Source organism: Vombatus ursinus, unplaced genomic scaffold (assembly GCF_900497805.2).
Source record: "Vombatus ursinus unplaced genomic scaffold, bare-nosed wombat genome assembly UNPS02014775.1, whole genome shotgun sequence".
Taxonomy (NCBI): domain Eukaryota; kingdom Metazoa; phylum Chordata; class Mammalia; order Diprotodontia; family Vombatidae; genus Vombatus; species Vombatus ursinus.
Window position 1 is genome coordinate 16,506,815 of NW_020954553.1, and position 24,876 is coordinate 16,531,690.

The window sequence follows — 24,876 nt, forward strand, 5'->3', positions numbered from 1 at the left end:
TATGGTCTCTTTGGTATACAAACTTAGTAATGGTATTGCTGGGTCAAAGGGTATGCACAATTTTATAGCCCTTTGGGCATAGTTCCAAATTGCTCTCCATAATGATTGGATCAGTTCACAACTGCACCAACAATGCATTAGTGTTCCAATTTTCCCACATCTTCTCCAGCATTTATTATTTTCCTGTTTTGTCATGTTAACCAATCTGATAGGTGTGATGTGGTATCTCAGAGTTGTTTTGATTTGCATTTCTCTAATCAATAGTGAATTAGAGCATTTTTATATGACTATAGATAGCTTCAATTTCTTCATCTGAAAACTGCCTGTTCATATCCTTTGACCATTTATCAATTGGGGAATGACTTGTATTCTTATAAATTTGGCTCAGTTCTCTATATATTTGAGAAATGAGGCCTTTATCAGAGACACGGATTGTAAAAATACTTTCCCAGTTTTCTGCTTCCCCCCTAATCTTAGTTGCATTGGCTTTGTTTGTGCAAAAACTTTTCAATTTAATATAATCAAAATTATCCATTTTGTATTTCATAATGTTCTCTATCTCTTGTTTGGTCACCAGTGATCTTTTAATCACTAAACCTAATGGCTTTTTCTTATTCCTCATCCTTCTTGACCTCTCTGTGGCCTTTGACACTGTCAGTCATATTCTTCTCCTTAATACTTTCTTTTCTCTATATTTTTGGGATGCCACTGTCTCCTGGTTCTTCTCTCTAACTTCTCCTCAGTCTCTTTTTCTAAATTTTCACCTAGACCATACCTGCTAAGCATGGGTGTCCCACGGGGTCCTTCCCTAGGTTTTCTTCTCTTCTCCCTCAATGCGATTTTAGTTGGTGATCTCATCAGTTCCCATGGATTCAGTTCTCCGTCTGTGCTGATGAGTCTCAGATCTACTTATCTAGCCATAACCTCTTTGTTGACCTGCCTATTGGACATCTCAAACTGATATCTTATGTCTAAACTCAACATGTCTAAAACTGAACTCATTATAATTTCACTCCCAACCTACCCTCTTCTTAACTTCCATACTACTATTGTGGGTACCACCATCTCGCCAGTCACCCAGACTCCTAACCTAGGTGTTATCTTGAATTCCTCACTCTTTCTTATCTTACCATATCCAATTATCAATTGCTAAAAATAAGCCATGCTATTTCTACCCTCATAACATATCTCATAAGCATCTTCCTCTCTTCTCTGATGTTGCCACCACCCTGGTCCAAGCTACACTTGAACTGTTACAGTAACTTACTGCCTCAAATCTTTCCTCATTCCAATCTATTTTCCATGCCTTAGTTAAATTAAGTTGAAAAATTTTCTCCAATTTACCCTATTTGTATATAGCTATTTATGTTTTTTCCTCTATAGCCTATGAGCTTCTTGAGAACAGGGGCTGTTTTTTTGCCTTTTGTTGTATCCACAGTACTTAGCATAGTGCCTGATACATAGTTGGTGCTTAATAAGTGCTTATCTGTCTCCAGGGGTGGAGAACCTGTGACCTGGAGGCCACACATGGACTTCTAGATACTCAAGTGCAGCCCTTTGACTGAATCCAAACTTCACAGAACAAATCCAAGGGGATTTTGCATCAACCAACTCTGAAATATATGCAATGTTCCATAGCCATAGTTACCTCAGTCTATTCAGAAACAGGAGGGAGGAATATTTTCCCATTCCTTCTTTAGGGTCAAAATTTGTCATTATAATTTCCATAATTTCTTTTCATTCTACAAACCCCTTGAGGTTTATGTTCTCCTTTTCTCCTTCCCAGCCCAGAAAAACATGTGAGCAGAATGATAGTGGTCTTTAAATATTTGAAAAGTTCTCCTGTGGAAGAAGTATCTAATTTATATTGCTTGAGCACAGAGGGCCAAACACAGATCAAAGAGTAGAAGCTGGAGAGAGGCAGATTTCTGCTAGCTAGTTATAAGGAAAATCTTCCCATCATTTAAAGCTGCCTTAGGAGGGAGGGAATTCTCTATATTTTATGGCCCTTGAGCAGCAACTTTCTGACCGCTTGCCCAAAATGTTAAAGAGGGGACCCCTATTTCCTCTAGTGTGGAATATATGCTTTTCGGGTTCCTTCCAACTCTTATATTTCATGAAATGAATGCTGTTCATCAAATTATTCCTTTGGACAGTAGCATGGTATAGTGGAGACAGCACTGGACTTGGAATCAGGAAAACAGATTCAAATATTATCTTAGACACTTATCAGCTGTGACTTAGGCAAAGCCATTTTATCCTTTCTCTGCCCACTTTCCTCATCTGTAAAATGAGGGGGTTGGATTTGATGGCCTACAAAGCCCCTTTCAGCCCCAAATTTATGATCCCATACCTTCTGTTGTTTATCTGTAACCCTCCTGGGGTGGATGGTAAAGATGGGGACTGTATTTTGCTCTTCCTGTTCTTTTCCACTTGGTTTCCTGCTTTCTGTCCATGAAACCCCATCGGTTCAGTATCCTGTTCCTATCTACTGTCTGTGGCAGAGATCAATAAGGCCTACATGGGTTGCACATACAGTTATTGTGGGCTGATTATAGTATTACCATCCAGATCTTTGCAGGCCTGCGTCTGTTTTCATTCCAAATTTTAAGTACATTGATCTCCTTGGTCTTTTACTTTCTTAGTATCTCTAGAAAGCACAGGGAGTTGAGTCTCCCCATTTTATAGATGGAGAAATCCAGCATCATGGAATGTGTAGGAGAGAACATAGTGTCAATATAGGATAACTCCAACTGAGGATGAACAGAATGATGAGCATGGGGAGTGGGATGGAGGAAAGGGATCCTGAGCTGTTTGTTGAAGTCAGTAAGAGGAATACATTGAAATAGAAGAAGCAGGGAAATAACATGACCAAAATTTAGGTGTGTAGGTTAGGAATTTGAAGGCAGATTGGGCAGTCCTGGCTGGAACAGAAGAGCAATGAGGTTGGAGGAGAGGAGGAGAGGGGTCTGGTGATGGCAAGTCATCATAACATATTCATCCTAAACTTGTAGAATCTAGCGAGGATGCTCGGCTGCACAAAGATGCAAGGCTGCAAATGTCATGTTGTATCTAATGAAAGTTAGAAGATGTTCAATGTGGAATAAACGGGGGAAAATTTTCTCTCTTGAAATGAAAAGAACAAAAAGTGAAGCATTATCTAGAGTAGTGATGTCACACTCAAATGGAAGGTGACCACTAAACTGTACATAAAGAGCCCTGTTGGCAGCATGTTGTCTTAGAAAACCACATATTAACATTATCTCTGTTCTATTGTGTTTTTATTTATTTCATTAAATATTTCCCAATTACATTTTAATCTGGTTCAGGCTGCACTCAGGAGTTTTCCCAGCTGTGGGCCATCTGTTTGATATCTCTGATCTAGAGGATGGTAAGAGGAATAAGGGCAGAGTGAAAGGAGTTAAAAAAATGTTGGTCAACACTAGGATGAGAATCCTGAAAAAAATCTCTTCCTTTTCATCCTTTCCCACTCTGTTTCCTCTGTTCTCCTTTCATTGTTTCTTTATCTGTTATCTCTTCTTTCCTCATTCTCAGTCTTTTTCTTTCATATTTCATTCTTCCTTCAGTCTCTTTTCCTTCATATTTACCCCCCTTTTCTCTTCCCCTCATTCCTCTAAATCTGTTTTACTTATTTTCTGCCTTTTCTTCTCTTTGCCCTCCTTGTTCCGTTTCTTCTCCCTTGTGAGATTGTCAAGCACACAATTGGAGCCCTATGTGATTTCTTTCACTTTCTCATTCTAGCCTGGAATCAGATAGCCAAAACTGGCCAGGTCCCATTAGGGAAATAACTTGGGTTACATTTCTTAGTCCAAGGGCAGAAGAAAACCACATTCTCTGGTTGCTTGCTTCTCACGTAGTTTTTCGAGCTGCTGAAAAAAGTCCCCTGAAAGTGAGGGAATGAGGTCAATGGGAAGTACAAACTGTTTCTCTTGACAAAAAGTGGTGGTTACAGGGAAATGCTACTAACAAAGAGAAGCCTATTTTCCCAGAGTCAGAAGCTTGAAGTAAGGAAGGACAGAAGTGGTTGTGTGGAGCAGATAGAGTTGGTAGATAGAGATGGGCTACATAGTTGGAATCTTAAAACATTGTAAAGCAGATGGAAGGCAGGACTCCTCCCTTGTTTAACCACACCTGGAGACATTTCCTTTCTATTTGCTCTTCAGTGACTTTAGAAACAGTCTGGGCTACAAGGTTTGTGAGGCTGGTGTAGGGGGTGTTGTGCATATATTCATGCTTATAGAACCTAGTGTACAGAATCCTCTCAATGGGCAGTATACCTATGTATATTAGTAAGCTAGAGAAGAGAATGTCAAATTTGGAATCCTAAAAAACCCAAGAAAACAAGGTCCTCTCCTGGTCACTGCCAATGTTATTGGGTTTTTTTGAATGGAGGAGGGCTCTTTTTTTTTGTTTTGTCTTGTTTTGTTTTGTCTTGTTTTGTTGTATGAGAGTTGAAGGTGATTCCTGAACATAATTTGGTCAGCAAAGGACTCCTACTATGGGCTTTGCTACCCTCAAGGAGATGGTGAGAGCCCTGTATTCCTGGGGCTCTTAATTTTATAGGAGAGAGAAATTTCCATCATGGGAAAAATCAGAGAACATGAATACAATACTCTTCTCTCTATATCTTAATTATGTAATTCAGATTAAGTGCTTTAGTAATAATAATAATAATAATAATGTTACCTAATCTATATAGTTCTTTAGCATTTTTAAGGTATTTGGAAGGGAGAAATAGGTGGCTTAGGCTGGTTGAGCTTCTTCATGAGAGAAGGAAGAATTATATTGGAAGGTGTTATAGAAAGAAGAGAGAGAAGAGGTCTTAGCCTGGTGAGTGAATGATGTAGATCACAGTTCCTCTGTGGGAGGAACTTTGGATCGAGCCAATAGACCAGTATTGTCAGGGCCTGCTATCCAGACCAACTTCATAGCAGCAAATGGAATGAATCTATTCTATCAGGCTTCTCAGAATCAGTCATTTTCCTTAGGAAGTAGGGAGGGAGAGAGGAAAAGGATAAGAGAAGGATAAGATGCTAGGGTCTTGATTCTGGAATTGAAAGAGTGAGATTCTGTAGGGTGACATTGAGCCACTGATATGCATGGGCTTAGAGCTTTAGGAGACCTTCTCTATAAAAGTGTGAAATAAAAAAAAAGTTAAATATGTGGATGTGGATGTGGGGGTTTATTTTTTTCAAGTGCCTCTGCCATTTCTGTCAGGATCTCACAAGACATTTACAATGATTTGTGCATAGTAAGCACTTACAATTCATTCATTCATTTATCTATTTGTTTATTCATTCCCCTTGATTACTTGAAGTTACTAACTTATGGTTATTCAACCCTGGGCCCCCCCTTTTTTTTCTCACCAAGTTCTGTTCTACTGGGCAATGGAGATAATTTTCTAGCCACTATCTTTGTTATTTATTACTCTTAGGCTCCATAATCCTTAAATTCGAGAAGGTCCTCCAGGAGTAGATACTACCTCAGGCAATTGGAAGAGACAGAAAATACCTACTAAGACAAACCCAGGGACTATATGAACTTAATTACAAAACACTCTTCACACAAATAAAGACAGATCTAAATAATTGGAGAAAATGTTAATTACTCATGGGTAGGCTGAGCCTATATGATAAAAATGATAATTCTACTTAAGTTAATTTATGTATTCAGTGCCATATCAGTCAAACTGCTAAAGAATTATTTTATACAATTTGAAAAAAATAATAACAAGTTCATCTGGAGGAGCAAAAGATGAAAATATCAAAGAAATTGGTGAGAAAATGTAAAGGAAGGCATCCTAGCAGTAACAGATTTCAAACTATATTACAAAGCAGTAAATATCAGAATAATCTGATGTACAATCTTAGTACTGGCTAAGGAATAGAGTGGTGAATCAGGGGAATAGATTGGTTATGCAATATACATTAGTAAATGACCATTGTTATCTAATCTTCGATAAATCCAAAGATCCAAGCTTTTAGGGAAAGAAGTCATCGTTTGACAAAAATTGCTGGGAAAACTGAAAAATGGTCTGGCAGAAATGAGGCATAGACTAGCATCTCATACCATATACTAAAAGAAGGTACAAAAGAGATAAATGATTTAGACACAAAGAATGATATAAGTAAATTAGGGGAGCATAGAAAAATTTAGCTGTCAGATCTATGGATAAGAAAAGAGTTTATCACTAAACAAGAGATAGAAAGGATAATGGGAAATAAAATGGATAAATTTAATTACGTAAAATTGAAAAAGTTTTTGCAGAAACAAAACCAATATAGCTAAAATTAGAAGGAAAACAAGATACTGGGGGGAAAAGTTACAGCAAGTTTGTCTGATAAAAGCCTCATTTCTCAAATATGTAGGGAATGGAGCCAAATTTATAAAACTAAGAGCCATTCCCCAAGTATTAAATGGTTGAAGGATATGGACAGGTAGTTTTCAGAAGAAGAATCAAAGCTACTCATAGTCACATGAAAAAATGCTTTAAATCACTATTGATTAAAGAAATGCAAATTAAAACAATTCTGAAATTCCATTTCCCATTCATCAGATTGGTTAACATGACAAAAAGAAAAATGACAAATGCTGGAGGGATATGGAAAAATAAGGACACTAACATACTGTTCATAGAGTTGTAAATGCCAACCTTTCTGGAGAACAATTTGGAACTACGCCAAAAGAACTAAAAACAACAACAAAAAAAAAAAAACTGTTCATGCTCTTTGACCTGGCAGCGAGGTGGCAGCAGTAGATAGAGTACTTGGACTGGAGTCAGAAGGCCTGAGTTCAAATACAGCCTCAGATACTTACTAGCTATGTGACCCTAGGCAAGTCACTTAACCTTGTTTGCCTCAGTTTCCTTATCTGTAAAATAAGCTGGAGAAGGAAATGGCAAACCACTCCAGTATCTTTGCCGAGAAAACCCCAAATGGAGTCACAAAAGTTGGAAACACTGAAACGACTGAACAGCAAAACCCTTTGACCCAGTAAAACCACTAAGTAGGTTTGTATCCCAAAAAGATCAAAGAAAAGGGGAAAGGACCTATTTGTACAAAAATATTTATAGCAGTTCTTTTTGTGATGGCAAAGAATTGGAAATTGAGGGGATGCCAATCAATTGGGAAATGACTGAGCAAATTGTGATATGTGATTGTGATGGAATACTATTGTGCTATAAGAAATGATGAACAGGATGGTTTCAGAGGAGATAGATAGTGTGGCTAAGAGTAATAGGAATACATTTTAAACAAACCTGGTAGAACTTACACTGCCAGATGAGCTGTCTCATTCCCAGTAGTCAGGTCAGGAGGTTGTAAACTAATTCTTATGATGATGCTAAACCAGTTTTAGAACTTATCTTTGGAATTTAACTTAAGAGCCTGGGGCAGATTTTTTGAATATCATTAATGATATCATGTCAAGATCCTAATCTTTCATCACACAATTATTAAGTTCCAGAAAAATTCATAATTTAGATAAAACATTGTCCTGCCCTCATGTAGATTAAGGTATGAAGATCAACACATTATACAAGTAACTATAATACGAAGTAATTTATGTTGATCATATTAGAAAGATTTAAACAAAGTGCTATGTGAGGATCAGTTGATAAAAAAACAGGTTAGGGAAGGCTTCATAATTGTTAGATGGGCATTAAATAATGAGTAGGAGTTAATGGGTGAAGAGTATGGGTGGTAGATCTGGGGTGGAGGGAGAAATAACTCTTGTCTTATTTTGATAGGAATTATATTTTTTTATTCTTACTGTAGCTTCAACTCTGCCTGGATTGGATGCTAGAGATTTTAGAACATGATACTCATTTTTTTCCTTGGAGGTAACTTTGGCTTAGCCTCACAGTGGACTGTGCTAAGGTCCTAAGTCCCTCCCAGAACTTGGGATTTTTAACCCCTTTCAGTACCTGTTTTACAATCTTTTATCTCCAGGTGTGTTTGCCTCCCGCCCCCCCACTCCTATTCCCCTTTTGATCCAAGGCTAAGCTATATATATATATATGCAATGTACCTGCCTTGGACCCAGTACTCTGAATCAATTTAAAAAAGTATTTATGCGTCCTACTTTGTGCCAGTCACTGTAGCCACAAATACAAAAGTGACAAAGAACCTGACTTCAGGGAGTTTACATTCTACTAATGGGAAACTACGTGGCAATAAATAAGTAAATGAACCATGTATAAAAATACCAACATCCTCTTAGTTCAGAATCATTATTTGCTGACTAAGTGCCTACTACGTAGATGGCTTTATGCTGGGTGTTGAGGCTAAAAAGACAAAATGAGGACAGTCTCAGACCTCAAGGATGACATTCCCCAATTGCCACCCCTGACCTTTGGATTTGGATCTGGTGAATGAGGTGAGTGATCAAGATAGGAAACCTCATTTATGGTCAAAGAGGTGTACTTCTGAAATAATAAGCATGATTATTTTATGTAGCTGATAGCTGATATTTTATGTTGCCTCTGCATATCACTCTCAAAGAAAAGTTGAAATATGCTTTGTGCAAGGACAAACTAGAAGGAATGTAACCTCCCAAGGGGATCATGTTGAAGGGGACACCATTCACTTTCTTACATAAATTATTCTCTGTTAAACAATCAATTCTCCTTACTTTATAATCAGGGGAGGGTAGGTATTTAAGAATCTCTATGCTCCTCAGATGTTGGTGTATTACAAAGAATTATAAATAATCAGAGGACTCATATTTGAATTTCCTCTCGGCTACTTTGGTCTCAGTGCTTTGTGACCCTGGACAAGTCATTCCAATTCTCTGTCCTCTGTTTCCTGATTTGCAAAATGAGGAGATTGAATTAGGTAGTCTTTAATAGCTCACAGTCTATTGCAAACAGCTACCTCCAAAGACTGTGTGGGTTCACTTCAATTTAACTAGCAATTAAACACCAGCTTTCTGTAAAGGAAGAGACAGCATGGAATACTGAACACAGGACTAGAACACCTGGGTTCAGGTAATGCCTCTGACACACAAGCACGTTACTTAACTTGCCAGTGCCCCTTAGGTAACTGAAGGACTAGAAGTTTTAGATGATTTTCCAATCTATAAGCTAGATGCCTATAACTAGGTGGCACAGTGGATTGAGCACTGGGCCTGGAGTCAGGAAGACCAGAGTTCAAATCTGGTCTCAGACACTTACTGTTTGTGTGGCCCTGGGCAAGTCACTCAACCTCTGTCTAAGTTTCTCATCTGTAAGATGGGGGTGATAATAGCACCTAACTCACAGGGTTGTTGTGAGGATCAAATGAGATAATATTTGTAAAAATGCTTAGAACAGTTACTGACACATAGTAGGCATTATATAAATGTTTATCTCTCTCCTCTTTTCCCTTCCTTCCTTTCCCCTGTATTCATTCTGACTGGACTCTTCCCTGAACCACTTATGTAGCAATAGTGGAACTCTGTAGCTGCAGATATTAAGGGTGATCTTTGTATAGTAGAGTGGTGAGATTATGTGGGTATTGGGCAGGTTTGTTCATGGCAGATCTTTAAAGGCAGACATTGTTAATTGAATGCTTGACTTAATAAAATAAGTTTATATTTATGATGGAAACCCCCTTGTCTTTCTAAAAGCTGAGATTTGTTTTCCTTTAATTATGATCCTTACACTTATTTTTTTGATGGGCAGGGCAGTCCAGATATCTAATTTATAGTCCCAGCTCTACCACTAGCTAACTCTGTGATCATAGACAACTCACCTTCCCTTTTTTTCCCCCTCTGTGTCATCTGTACTGTGAGGGAGTTAGATGAGATAATTGTTAAAATGCCTTCTGGCTCTCATATTCTATGGTTCCATCTCTTTCCCCTTTTAACTTTGGTAAGATGCTGATTTTCTGAGGACTTTTTTTATTCTTTTTGAGGAGGTTCTAAATTGATTTAAGTGTTTTACCATCCAGGTTACCATATTCATAGAATCTCAGAGGCCATCTGGTTCAGCAAATAACTAAGCAAGAATTGACTCTACAATACACCTGACGAGAGGCCATTCCAGCCTCCACTGTAAGATTTCCGAATATAGGGATCATTAAACATTAGACAGGAGAGTAAACAAAACTATCTCCCCTCCTCAGAGATGTATGCTATATAATATTTTGACTTCTTCACAAATAGGCACTGGTAATTAGAGAAGAGATGATTTTGAATAAGGATAATTTAAGCTATTCCCACAAGGTGTAAAGGTGGGAGTATTCCCTATAGTAACAGGGCTATAATCTGGGTGCCGTTGAAGAGAGCAGCCTCATTTAAGGAGCAAATGAGCCCTGTCTCTGTGAATTTCCCCATAGAGCCCATATCAGAATGTTCTGAGAACATCTTTCTCCATATTTAAATAGCTGCCTCCAGGAGACCTTGATTTCTTGCTTTCCTCAGGAGCCTATGTTAGGGGTTGGTGCTGTATCAGAAGATCTGCTAGGTATCCCAAACTCAATAAGTGCAAAACAGAACCAATTATCTTTACCCTCAAATCCACCCTTCTTAGCATTTCATGAGGGCACCACCATTTTTTCTAGTCACTCAGGTTTGAAACCCTAGTCACAACTCTCCCTTGTCTTACATATTTAATAACTGGCCAACTGTTGTTAATTCTACTCCTAAAACATCTTCAAATTAATTCCCTTCTATCCTTTTGCACGACCACCTTGATCAATTGGCTGAGTTCCTGAAACATGTCACCTGGACTAATGTAATAGCATCCTAATTGGTTTCCTGGCTCCAAGTCTCTCTGCTTTCCAAACCATCTACTAAAATGATTTTCATAAAGGGCAGGCCTGTGTGGCACTCTCCTACTCAAGAAACTCCAGTGGTTTTCTATTATCTCCAGAATCACATACAAACTCTTGTTTTTTTATATTTAAAGCCATTTGCAAACTTTCTCCAATCTACCCTTATAGTGATATTATATTATTATACATTACATAATATCATTTACATACTATCATTATCACGCATCATGTTGTATCATACATATCATATATTATTATCCTTTGATCCAACCCAACTGTCCTTTTTTCAGTTCCTTTATTTGCCTTGTCCATGAATTTGCATAGCTGTCTTCCATGCCCAAAAGGCACTGCCATCTCTTTCCATCTCTTAAGATCCTTTGGTTTCCTTCAAAAATCAGTCAAGTTCTACATTATACATGAAGCATTTTCTGATATCTTCAGCTGCTAGTGACCCCCATACCAATAACCTTATCTTTATTTTGTATATACTTATGTATATGTTGTCTCCCTCAATGGAATATGAGCTCTTAAAAGTAGGAATGATTTAATTTTTGTCCTTTGTATCTAGTATAGTCCCTAGAATATAGTGTGGAGCTTAATAAATACTTGTTGATTGAGTGACTGCGTGATTAAAATGATCCAAACAATGATCCTATGCTCTGGAATTGGGTAAAGGGGAAGGAGGCAGAGATTTGATTTAAAGTACTTCCCCCATTTCCACTTGAATGTTGAGGAGATGAGGGAAATGATTTGTGCAGTAAGAGAGAAGTTTCCCTGCTGGAGATGTATCAATTTTTTCAAGCCATGGAAACATAAGAATACATTTATTGAAATGTCTTATAAGTGGAACACACATGGAGAGATCTACTTCATATACTATCTCACTAATACTTGAAATTCTCTCATTAGTGCTTTATTACTTTTGGTTCAGCATTATCCCTTCTAAGAGTTCCTTTTGAAGTTTTCTTGCCTCCCTCAGAATGTGGCCATTCATTTCCCCACACACGATTGAGAACTAGTGAGTTTTATCACACTTGGCTGTTTTGGTCAATGTCCCATTGTAGTAGAACAGCAGGCCACATTAGGTATAAAGGGAGGTATTTCTGAAAGGTCAAAGAGTATAAAAAGTGGAGGTGTGGTATTGTTCTCAGTTACTGGGACTTTTCTTAATCTCAGTGTTGTTGATCAGCTCATTCCAACCTAGCCTAGAATCTAGCCTAGAAACCAACCCAACCTCCCCTAGCATAATTCAATCCCAATAGAAAACTAGAACAACTAGTTAATAGTTATTTTGTAATCCTGTCTGTATAAGAGAACTGACATTTCTGAATCTCTCATCATCATCCTTGGTTACTTATTTTTTTACAAAAACAAAAAGCAAAAAAAAAAAACCAACATGAAAGGCCTAAGTAAGGCCTTTGATAGGGAAGGTGGGTGTTTAGAATAGAGAACTGACCTGAGCTACTGTTCTTTTTGCAGTTTCCTGCTTTTTCAACTTTACCAGCCCATCTGGTATCGTATTATCCCCGAATTATCCTGAAGAATATGGCAATCACCTGCACTGTGTCTGGCTTATCCTTGCCAAGCCTGAGAGTCGCATCCACCTGGCCTTCAATGATATCGATGTAGAACCTCAGTTTGATTTCCTGGCCATCAAAGATGGGGCTACAGCTGAGTCTCCTGTTCTGGGCACCTTCTCAGGAAACCAGATCCCTTCTTCACTTACCAGCAGTGGCCACGTGGCCCGCCTTGAGTTCCAGACAGACCACTCAACAGGGAAGAGAGGCTTTAACATCACCTTCACCAGTAAGTCAGTGTATCCTTCCTTAGCCTTCTTCTGTGGGTGTGGACTGTGGGGAAGGAGGTAGGAAATTTTGCTATTAATCCAGTAGGAGAGATGAGGAAGTAGAATAATGGAAATCACTCTCTCTGGAAAAATAAGGAAGTGATATTATACCAGGGGCTAGAGAGAACACAGAATGGGTTAGCCAGGGAAGGTACATGGGGTTCTGGGATGATTGAGGCTTCTTTCCTCTTGTTGCACTATAATCTCTTCTCCTGCCAGTGAAATATTCCTGTCCGTATTATTTAGTATCCCTTGCAGTGGTCTGGGGTCATTTTTCCTGTTTACTAGCTTATTCTCATACCTTCTTCTCACCTCCTGAAGACTGTGGCAGGTGTTGGGTCAGACCAATAAAGGATGAAGAAAGAAATAAAGGACAGTTTATGTGAAAAAGGAAAAAAAATCTAGAATATTTTAGTGAGCCATAAACTGAGTTTAATGCAACATTATGGTCTTGGCAGCCAGAAAGAGCCTGTTTGATTTTAGGAGGCACTAATAGAAACACAATGCCCAGAATGTGTGAGGTTATGGTCCCATTGTATTCTGCCCTGGTCAGAATCCATCTGGAATATTGTATTCTGTTGTGGGCACCACATTTTTGGAGGGACATTAACATAATGGAATATGCCCAGAGTAAGACAGGTGATTAGAGATATTATATGAGAATGAATTGAAAGAGATAGTGTTTTTTAGTTTGAGCATATTTGAAGGGTGGAAGAAGGATTAGTTTATTTGGGGAGCTAGGAACAATGGATGCAAGATAGTTATTAGCAAAAAATCTCAACTGCTTGAAGATGGCCCCAGGCTCCTGGGCCAGCATGTTTATGCTGTGTGACTGATACAGCCCAGTTTATCAGTACTTTTGATAGTAACTTTAAGCAGAAAGAATGAATAATAGTGGAATTGTGTGTCTGTGTGTATGGATACATATATATATATTTCTGTCACATATTTCAATGCATATATACTCATGGAACTCATGGAATCTCAGAGTTAAAAGTGATTTTAGAGTACATCAAAGCTAACCTCTCACTCAGTATAAGAATCTTTTCTACATCATCTGGATGGCATATGATCATCCAACCTGTTTGAATATTTCAGTATTCAAGATCTCACTTCCCCATGAAGAAACCCTTTTCATAATTGGACACCTCTAACTTAGAAAATCCTTTCTTATAATAAGAGTGATAACACATCATATTTATATAATGCTTTAAAGTTTACTTTCCTCTTCACAAATGTTTTGAGGTCAGTAGTGCAGGCATTATATTATATTTCAGATGAAAGAACTGAGACCATACAGGAAGAAGGTCTTGCTTAGGGTCATGAGGCTGATAAATATTAGAGCTAGGACCCAAATTCAGATCTTATGGCTCCTGAACCAGCTTTTATATTTACATAGCTATGTTGTTTCTCATATTGAGCTTCAGTTTCTCCCTCCCAATAACTCTACCCTTTGGTGCTAAGTTTACTCTGGAGTAATGCAGTTATTCTCTTCTCTTTTCCATTTAACAGTGCTTTAGATAATAATGGTATTAATTATAATGGTAGCTAACATTCATATAATGCTTTAATGTTTATGAAACACATGATCCCATTTGATTATACATAGCATTTTCAAGTGTACAAAGTGCTTTTCTTATATTATCCTTTGGTCTTCACAAGAACCATGTGAATTGACTTACTTGTAACTACATAGCTGATAAATGACAGATAATTTTATTAGAGAGAGAGAGCACTAACAACTTCAGATAACAAATTGGGGTATCCCAGAAGGCTTCCTGTAGGATATGGTACTTGAATTTATCCTGGAATGGTGTTGAAGATTTAAGAGATGGTGAAGGGGAGGAGACAACCCATGTAAAGGCAAAAAGAATGACATCCACACTCGCTGACTGTCCCATTATATGGCGTAAAGTTTTGTGTGAGTTGTTTTTGCTGACTCGGGGCAGGAACATTTATTGACAGCAGTTTGAGGGCAGATATTTCATTTAAATGTTCTTCTCTTTTGTGTGTGTGTGTGTGTGTGTGTGTTTGTATGTGCGCATAAGGAAAGACCAGTGAGTAGCGTGACAGGTTTTAACATTGATAGTTTAAGGTAAAAACTACTAGAAAACATGTAGTATAGGTTAACCAGCATTGTTCCTTTAAAGGCAGTGTTTTCCAAGGCACTTTTGCTATATTCAGAGCATTACAATTCATCATAATTGCCACCAGCAACAACTAGTTCTCCCATCTAATGGGCAGTGACAAAGTTTACCAGGCTTTTGCCTTGAATTTTTTACTTCCAGAGTCAGACCTGAAACAGCTGAGACACAAGTTTCAGGTCTTTATCCTTCTCTACTTGCCCTGGAGACATCCTTACCACAAAATTTTGAGAATTTGAAAATTTAAAAAAAGAATAAGGAAAAATTAAGTTCTTCAAATACCCTTAGACCATTCAGGCACAAACCACATTTTCCATCAGAAGCTTGTTTTATTAAAGATCATGTATATCTGCTTTTAGAGGACCACTAGTGTAGATGACAGAGACAGGCAAAGGAATTATTTCAAGGAATGTTGGAAGATCTTTATTTTAAGGAACCATTCTTATATTCCTGGGGTGGCTGAGATGACACTGTGTCTTGGAGGAAGGGAAATGGAACAGATAACTTCAGGTGAGGTTACTTAGACTGGATCTCTCTTATCTACCATAGGACTGTGTCTAATCTTCTCTGGCAATGACATTATAATACTGTGGAGGGTTCTGAAGTGGGCAATAGATTTGACCTTACAGCTTATTTAGTATTTTGAATCAGCAGGTTCTAGAAAAAATTCCTCTTTCTGTGTTCAAGTACCTAGTTCCTGGACTGGACCCAGGTTTAGAGTGGGAGGTGGAAAGAAGGCTACTTTGTCTTCCCCTCCATTGCAGGCTTTGGGGAAGGCATTGGCGGAGGTCCGGGCTTGGTGAATGTGATGTGGTGGCTTTATTTCTGGAGTCAGCCCAGGCTAACCAGCCTCCATCTCATACAGCATTTCGACACAACGAGTGCCCTGACCCTGGTGTTCCTGTGAATGGCAAACGATTTGGTGACAGCCTCCAGTTGGGCAGCTCCATCTCCTTTATCTGTGATGAGGGCTTCCTGGGAACTCATGGCTCAGAGACAGTAACTTGCATCTTAAAAGAGGGCAGTGTGGTTTGGAACAATGCTGTGCTTCGATGTGAAGGTACCTGTGTTCTCAGGAGGGGTGGGGTTTTCATCGTGAGGGAGAGGGGGAGCTGGGAAGGAGGTGTGTTCCAGTTACCACAGGAGTAGAATTGTGGTCAGCAAAGTTTAAGTGATCCATCCACACCATGTTAAGATCCTTCGATATATATTGAGGCTAGTAAAGGTGAATGTATAACTCCTCTAGAGGCTTATGTATTAGAACAAGAGATTATGCCTCAAAGAACAAGTTCTAAGGTCAGGTAGCTTAATAAACTGGAAGCAGTCCTGAACATGGACTCAGGAGAGATAGCTTCTTTTCCATTTTTGCCATTTGATAACTGTGACCTTGGGCAGCTCACTCTGCCTTCTTAAATGTCAGTGTCCTCGTCTATAAAAAGGGATCTGACAAGACTGTAGGTGTGTAAGTGCTTTCTAAGTTATGAAATGTTATATAAATATAAAAACTAATATGTTATTAGGAGAATGGTGGAATTTTAGACATTTGGTGAATCATGATGGGGGAGGTTTTTGTTTTGTTTTGTTTTTTGTTTTTTTTTTTTGCTAGGATGCCTCCTCAGTGCTTCAGAAATCATAGCATATGGAGAGGTAGTCCCTCTTTCCTGGGCATCTACAATGACCTCTGCTACAATGATAGTTCAGATCCCTGTCACCATGCTGCTTTTCTCTTGTAATCTTTAGAGCCTGACAAATTGTAGGTTTAAGTATCTTCTCTAGATTGTTTATCCTATCTGGGTACCTATCATTTTCACTATTCATTTCACTAAGAATCAATGACCAGGCACCCTGGCTTCCTTTCAAGTCCCAGCTAAAATCCTACCTTTTACAAGAAGCCTTTCCTGATCCCCTTTAATGCAAGGGCTTTCCCTCCAAGTTTATCTCCCCTTTATGCTGCACATATCTTATTTGTACATAGTTGTTCTCGTGTTGTCTCCCGTGATAGATTATAAACTTCTTGAGAGAAGGGACTATTTTTTGCCTTTCTTTGCATACCCAGCACTTAGCATTGTATTGTGCCTGGCACATCATAGGCATTTAATAAATGCTCGTTAACTTGTTGAGTTCTGGGACCCAAGCACTCTGTTCAGTTGTGCTAGGAGAAATAGCAAAGAAGACCTAGTCTGTGCCCTCTAGGTGCTCAGTTATTAGCTATATAAGATAAGAATTGCTAGCATTTATATAACATTTTAAGGATTCTAGAGTGCTATATATTTTTCATTTGATCCTCACAAAAACCCTGAGAGGTAGGTGCTATTATTATTCCCATTTTATAGATGAGGATACTAAGGCTGAGAGAGATTAAATTACTCTTCTAGGGTTACATAGCTAGTAAGTATCTAAAGTGGGATTTAAACTCTGGCTTTCTGACTCTAAGTCCAGAGCTTTTATATACTGAAACACCTAGCTGTCTGAAATAATAATTCAAATTTGTATACAGACAATTTCTTCACAGAATTTCTATGATATCAATATTGCAAATATTTAGATAAGCAAAATGAGTCTCAGAGATGGTAAATGACTTGTGCAGAGATAGTGTCAAAGCCAGAACTGTATTATAGGGCTCTGGACTTCCAATCTAAGGCTTTTTTCCATGGCACTATACATAGAGCAACTAATATTTCCTAAGCTCTTAGTAAAGAGATTATATATCTGAAATAATTAGTAAGAAAGTTATGGTATATCATAAAAAAATGGATACAGATTTGAGCATGGTGTGCCTGTGGACTACAGTAAAGAGACTGACCTTGATGAAATTGAGGCATACCAAAATCTGAGGTTGTAAAAAAAAGGTGTATAAGACTGAAGGCAAGGAATAGTTGTTGGGAATTAAGAATGAGGCTTTAAATACTAGGCAGAAGATTTATGATTTAATTATAGATTATAGCAAGTTCTTGACAGTTTGATCATTTTGTTGTTTAATTGTTTCAGTCCTGTCTAACTCTTTCTGACCCTATCTGGAGTTTTCTTGGCAAAGATACTGGAGTGGTTTGCCATTCCTTCTCCAGCTCATTTTACAGATAAGAAAACTGAGGCAGACAGCATTAAGTGACTTGCCCAAGGTTACAAAGCTAGGAAAAATCTGAGGCTGAATTTGAACTCAGGAAGATGAGTCTTCCTGATTCTAGGCATGGCATTCAATCCACTGTGCCATCTAGCTCCCTGGTTTGGTCATAGAATATAGATTTAGAGCTGGAAATGACCTTAAAGGTCATCCAGGCCAACCCCTCAATTTATAGATGAGGAGACTGAGTCCCAAAGAGAATAAATTACTTGTCCAGGGTCACATTTCTATTAAGTAGCATTTGAATGGCATCAAATCCCAAAGAAGCTGGATTTGAATATAGACTTTCCATCTCTAAATCCAGTAGACTTTCCACTGTACCATGTTGCTTCAGTTATAGGTCATAAAGTAAAGCAGTGATGTGTTAAAAATGGTATCTGAGCTGGATGCTCATGTTTCTATACAGAAAGCTTCCTCTCCAAAATTCCACTTTAAGTAAATGAATGATACTGTTGTTCTACCTAATCACTTGGATTAGAAATTATAAGAGTCCTTTTTGAATTGTCCATTTCCATCATCCCCTTAACCAGATAATCACCAAATCTTATTGATTCTTCCCCTGTAACACCTGTCTTATCTATTCTTTTCCACTCCTGCTTCTACCCATCAATTGATGTCTGGAATACCACCCCAATCTCCTGGTCTCTAGTCTCTTTCCAGGTGCTCAGCTTAATCTTTCTAAAGTAGTGCTTTCATCATGCTGCTCCTCTGCTCAACAACCTTTAGGAGATCTCTTTTTTGTCATGTCAACTTCAAACTTCTCTGCTAATCATAAATTTATTAAGTGTTTCCTCTTATAAACACTATATGAGGCACTGGGGATACAAAGTCACAAATTAAATAGTCTCTAGCCTTAAGGAACTCACATTCTATGGTAACATGAACAGAAATACAAAATATCTACGATGTAATTTTGGTAGAGAGTGCACTAGGAACAGAAGTCATCAGAAAAGATAGGGATTTTATGAAGTGGAGATGAATAGAGGAATAGGGGAGGGCATTCTAGGCATCGGTGGGGATAGTTTATGCTAAGCTATGGAGATGGGAGATAGAATGTCACATATGGGAAATACTAAGTAAACCAGTTTGACTGGAAAATAGAATAAAGGGGAGCCTGGAAAAGTAGGGTAGAGCCAGGTTGTGAAAGGCTTTAAATGCCACAGAGCAGAGTTTGTATTATATATAACCTAGGGGCAAGGGGGACCCACTGAAGCAGAGCAGTGACATGATCATTTCTATATTTTAGGAATACCAGTTTGCCTACTGTGTGGAAAATTGGTCAGAGAGGAGAGATTCTAGCAGCAGGGAGACAGGTTAGAATGCTGATGTAATAGTTTAGGCGAGAATTAATCAAGGTTACTCATAGTTTGGTCTTCTTATTTTTATTTTATTTTTATTTTAGCCTTTAGAAGTCCCAGGTGATGTGATTGGACAAAGTCAATTAAGTTCCCTTTCTGGAAAGAATTGATAGTTCCTGTTTGCTTTAATTTTCTTTAAAAAAAAAAAACCCAAAAAGCATTACTGCCAACTATACAAATATTTATAGGATGGAGATATTTGTAAGCATCTTCTCATACAAAGTTACTACCATGTGATCAATCTGAGATCTTTATTTTTTTTCCCTCCCTCCCCTCAACAGCACCCTGTGGTGGTCATTTGACATCTCCTAGTGGCACTATCCTCTCCCCTGGTTGGCCTGGCTTCTACAAGGATGCACTGAATTGTGTGTGGGTGATTGAAGCTCAGCCGGGATACCCCATCAAAATCACTTTTGACAGGTGCTTATGATCATAACTTGTCGTGGAGGAGATTGGGATAGAAAGCACAAGAGGGAACTTTTGGAGGAAGGGGGAGGGGAAAATGAGATTTTTTTGTGACAATGGGGAGGAGTATCTTTCTGCCTGTCCTCTTAATTATGAAAAGGAGAATTTTGAATCCCAGGTACATAGTTAATTTGGTCCCAAGCCTTGCAGTGGCCACAGATCTGGATCTTAGAGGGTCTTGAATACAACAGAACAACTTACACTAAAGAACATCCAAACTATTTGCAAATGCCTAGCCTTCCTAAATCTGTTCCTCTTTCCAGAAACCTGAATTCACAGAGAAATCACAGAATCTCAGAGCTGGAATGTACTTCAGAGGCTATCTTATTCCCATCAATTTCTGAACAAGAATACTCTTTGTAACTTAGGATTTTTGTCATTCTCAATGGATGAGAAATTTATTGTTTATGTAAGATTTTTTCCTTCCCTGGCAGATTTAAAACAGAGGTCAACTATGATACATTAGAGGTCCGAGATGGACGTACATACTCATCACCCTTGATAGGAGTCTACCATGGGACCCAAGTTCCCCAGTTCCTCATCAGCACTAGCAACTACCTCTATCTCCTCTTCTCTACAGACAAGAGTCATTCGGACATTGGCTTCCAGATCCGATATGAGAGTGAGTGTTGGAAGGGTAGGGGAAGTGGCTGTTGTAAAGATCCTGTCCTTGCTGATGAGGAAAAGGATTCCTTATTTCTCTGAAAGCTAGTGAGACAATATCTCAGTTCCATTGTACCATGATTCTATTATGATTCTCTAAGTGTATTACTCACTCATAGAGTCTTACAGATAAAAGTTACCTTAGAGATTGACTATGCCAAACTCTTCACTTTACGGGTCAGCCCAGAATGGGAAGTGACCCACCTTAGGATCCAGCTTAGAAGCCAGGATTAGAACCAAAGTGTCTTGAGTACTGCCAGTATATTACTCTCCCACCATATTACTTTGTGTCCTACATTTAAAGGGAACACCTCAAACAGCTTCTGTGTACCCAGTACTGCAGACATGTCAGAAGGTCTCTGTTTGTCCCTTTTTGTTGGGAAGAGCAATTGCTTGATCTTACCCTGCCCACATGCAAATTTGGTAGGAAGTAATTCTCCTCTCTGAGGATAGATGGAGCAAAAAAAATTGCTCTTTGAAGAGTTTGGAAAATAGTGATGTGTTGTGGCTGTTGTCTAACAGGGCTGCTGTGAGTTGAGAACTCAGGAGGAGATGAGTCCAAGTGGGACTGCTCATAGCATTAGCTCATTTCTCTTTTTTAGGGACTAAAGGGAATAGCTGGGGTGTAAGGTACAGAATAATTATATCATCACTTTTTTTTTCTGGGACCTGCAATTAGTCTGGGCATTTAGGGGAGCTACATAATGTGATTAGAGCTGGTATATCAAAATGACCAGACTGGCACACAGCAAGAATGTGAGAAGAGGAGGTAGATACACAGGCTGGCTAAGTTCAAGGGACATTGCAATGAACTAGTAGAGTCCTGGTTACTGTCTTCCTGAATAACAACTATGCTATCCTGATTGCCCTCCCTTTAGAAGTAGGTCAAGGAGAGTTTTGGCATTTGTAGTTCTTGGGTGCTGTATGTGTGTTTCTGACCAGGCTGCCTGGGAAACAATGGGACTGACAAGGAAGTTTTCTGTTGCCAGTGTATCTCCTAGAACATTCCTACCCCACGGATATATTTCTGTTGGATCATGGGTACCTTGACAGGTAGAAACCCTCGAAAGGATAGTCCTTATTCACCTCTGTCCTATCACTTTGCACCACTTCTCTCCTCCATTCCCATTCCTCACTCCCCCAAATGAGGCTAAGAAGCTAAACTGTTTAAGCCTAGGCTATGACATGAGATTATTCCAGCCTTTTGTAATATAACGTTTCCATCTGTGAGTCCTTTGCTACATCTGTGAGCCCTTTCTTTTAGCTGTGGATTTTCTGTTCCAGCTGTAACAATACAATCAGACCACTGTTTAGACCCTGGGATCCCTGTGAATGGTCATCGTCATGGAAATGACTTCTATGTTGGTGCTTTGGTGACCTTCAGTTGTGATTCTGGCTACACTCTAAGTGACAGTGAAGCACTGGAGTGTGAGCCCAACTTTCAGTGGAGCCGAGCCCTCCCGAGCTGTGAAGGTAAGTTGGGAAATTGGTTTGGATCTTGTCTTTTCCCGTTTGTGTGTTGGGTAGGGACAGAGAAGTGTGGGGAGGATCAGGTATAGTACCAGGTTCCTACTGGTATGGTCAGTCTGGAATTTCTAAGAATGTCTAAGTCATCCTTTCATCCTCTCATGGCTCTCTTTCTCCTGTTCCTGCAGCTCTTTGTGGTGGCTTCATTCAAGGTTCCAGTGGTACTATCCTCTCACCAGGCTTTCCCGATTTCTATCCCAATAACCTGAACTGTACTTGGGTGATAGAAACATCACATGGCAAAGGTGAGATGCAAAATCTTCTGCAGATTTCTTAGCAAAGTACCTTGCCAAAGAGTAGCCTATATGATTACATAATAAACATAGATATTCCTTTAGAGGTACTTCTGCTTGCAAGAGTCATATCCATTCTTCTAGTCTTCCTAGTCTTCTCTGGGTGTTATGGTATAGAATTACTTAAGGGGATGGCAGGTACCTGGTATGGGAAGCAAGTGGGCAGCATCAGATCTGAGCTAAAACAGAGCACCCTAGAGCTCTTCTTGTATATGTAGTATTGGATGAATCTTGGGGTTGTTGCCACCTTCAGCCAACTTATCCCCAGTTAGTGTCTAGCAACTCATACTGTTGCACTGGATCATTCCATGCCAGTTGCTGACAGTGAATCTGTAATGAGGTGGCATGATCTATCACAGGTCCCTTGCCTTCCAAGAGCTTCCCAGTATTGTTTGGTGGATTTGGTCCTCAAGCAGTTTTCAAGTCTACCAAAATTCCTTCACATAATCCTTTGTTTTCCAGTCTAATGTGTTATATCCTTAATTATATAGGGTGTTCCCAAAGTCCTTTAACATTTAATAACTGAAAACTGCACTCAGACTTGTAGGACAGTCCTGCCTATGGAGTGGCTCATCAAGTGGCTTATTCCTAAGAAGTAGGTGGAGTGGATGAAGTACAGGGATTAGAGTCAGAAAGAAATGGTTTCAAATAGTGCTTGAGACACTTATTCCCTATATGACCCTGAGTAAGACTGTTAACCCTTTCTGAACCTCAGTTATCTTGCTTGTAAAACTCAGATATTTATAGCTTCTACTTCATGGGGTTGTGGTGAGGCTAAAATGAGATAATGTATAACATGCTTTGAAAACTTTTAAAAAGTCCTCTATAAAACATGAGCTATTATTATTGTTCTTATTGATTAGAGGTGCCCTGGGATTAAGACCCATAAATAACTTGACCTATCCAAAGAAAATTAAAATGTCTAGGTACTAATGGTACCATGAGGGAAAAAGTTATCCCTTTTCCCTCACTCTTTGTCTGACACAGGGAGATATGTTGCTTCTTCTTACCATTGTGTAGATGGAAAAACAAATCTGTGGTACTCAGAGACCATATAATTAATGAAAAGCCTACAATAGGACTGACTCCCAGAGCAGCAGTTTGACCATCACAGAAGAACAAAGATGATATGCCCTTTTAGGAATTATCCATAAAATTTGGGGAAATCTTTTTTTAAAGCAATGTTTAGCCTTGTTGAAACAACACATCCTTTGGAATTTGGATTGCAAATTACTCATTTCTCAGCAAATTCCTCATCCATGCCCCAAGTCCACAAGTATGGATTTGGAGTCAGGAAGACTAAGTTCAAATCCTGTGTCACTAAATAACTATGTAATCCTGGACAAGACATTTAACCTCTTTCAGTCTCATTTTCCTCATCTATAAAATGGGGATGATGATAGCTCCTACCTCACAAGGTTTTTGTTATGATCAGATGACATATTTGGAAGGAATTTTGCAAACTTGAAAGGGCTATGTCATGTTAGATGATATTATCAACCACAGGTTTTTAAACCAACATTTTTTCACCACTTTGCTGTAACAGAAACTTTACTCACCCTTGATGATACCACATCCATTCCAACCATCTTCATTGTTGCCTGTTCCTTCTTCCCCTGACAAAGCTAAGAGAAGGTATTGTCAAGCTCTTTGCCAACCATGGAAATGCCAGACCATTTTGCTATCTCCATTCCTCAATAATTTGTTTTCACTTTTCAAGTCTGTGAAGTCCTTTCATACATCCATATTTGGAGAGGGACTTAGGCCAGCTAACTTTCATACTCTTCCTAGCTGCATTCCTGACTTTTCTAAATTTGGTACAGTGCCCTCCAACTTGGTTTTTAGTTCTCTTTTGTGTGGTGTCTTTCCCAATTGAAATGTAAATTCCTTGAGGGTGAGGACTCTCCTTTTTAGGTTGTATTTGTGTACACAGTGCTTAGCGCAGTACCTGGCACCTCCTAAGGCACCTTGCTTTGCCTTGCCTTCTCTTTCCTTTGGTCACAGAAGAAGATATATCTTTACTCCACACTAAAGCTAATACTTTCACCTGGGGCTTTGGTCTTAATTCCTCCTGCTTCTTCCAGAAGCTTACTATAAAAGTCATTACTTGTCTCTTAATCACATTTCTCTCACTTGGCTCCTTTAAATGCCCTTAAAAACATGTTTAGGTCTCCCCAATCTTTCCTTTGAATTTGCTCTGCCGTCTAGCTACCATCTTATCTCTTTCCTCCATTTCACTGCTACACTTTTTGAAAATGGCTACAACTAATAGCCCCACTTCTCTCTTTGTCTTCTGCTAGTCAGGCTTCTATCCCTACCATGCTTCTGAAATTGTTTTCCTACCAGTGATCTCCTAGTCCCCAAACCTCCCATCTTTGTCGTTTCTCTTCTTCTCTTTAACCCTTCTGTAATGGTTTAATTCTCTCTCCTCCCTTAACTCCAAAGACATGCATGGTTATTCTACTACATTTCATTTAGTGTTAGGCTCTATTAAGCTCTTAAGAGCCTGCATTACCTTAGTTGAGGCATCTGCCACAGCAAGATAAAACAAAATATTCACCCATCAGAAGTCCAGAGGTGGTGTCCAAGCTTTCTGTGAGGTGGAGATGGTTAGAGAATGGGGCCATGGTTAGGAGACTGTAGGAAGTGTCAGTGACACTTGTTTAAAACTTTTCACAATTTGA

The 24,876-nt window shown here is 38.9% G+C and overlaps 1 protein-coding gene across 1 annotated transcript in view; it reads left to right on the top strand.

Moving 5' to 3' along the window:
* CSMD2 (CUB and Sushi multiple domains 2) overlaps positions 1-24,876 on the top strand; it is a 914,813-nt gene that overhangs the window by 600,955 nt on the left and 288,982 nt on the right. The window contains exons 14-19 of the mRNA XM_027864466.1: positions 12,255-12,581; positions 15,631-15,825; positions 19,526-19,664; positions 20,144-20,331; positions 21,657-21,845; positions 22,028-22,144. Coding sequence (XP_027720267.1) covers positions 12,255-12,581; positions 15,631-15,825; positions 19,526-19,664; positions 20,144-20,331; positions 21,657-21,845; positions 22,028-22,144 — 1,155 coding nt within the window. The remainder of the gene's footprint in view (positions 1-12,254; positions 12,582-15,630; positions 15,826-19,525; positions 19,665-20,143; positions 20,332-21,656; positions 21,846-22,027; positions 22,145-24,876) is intronic.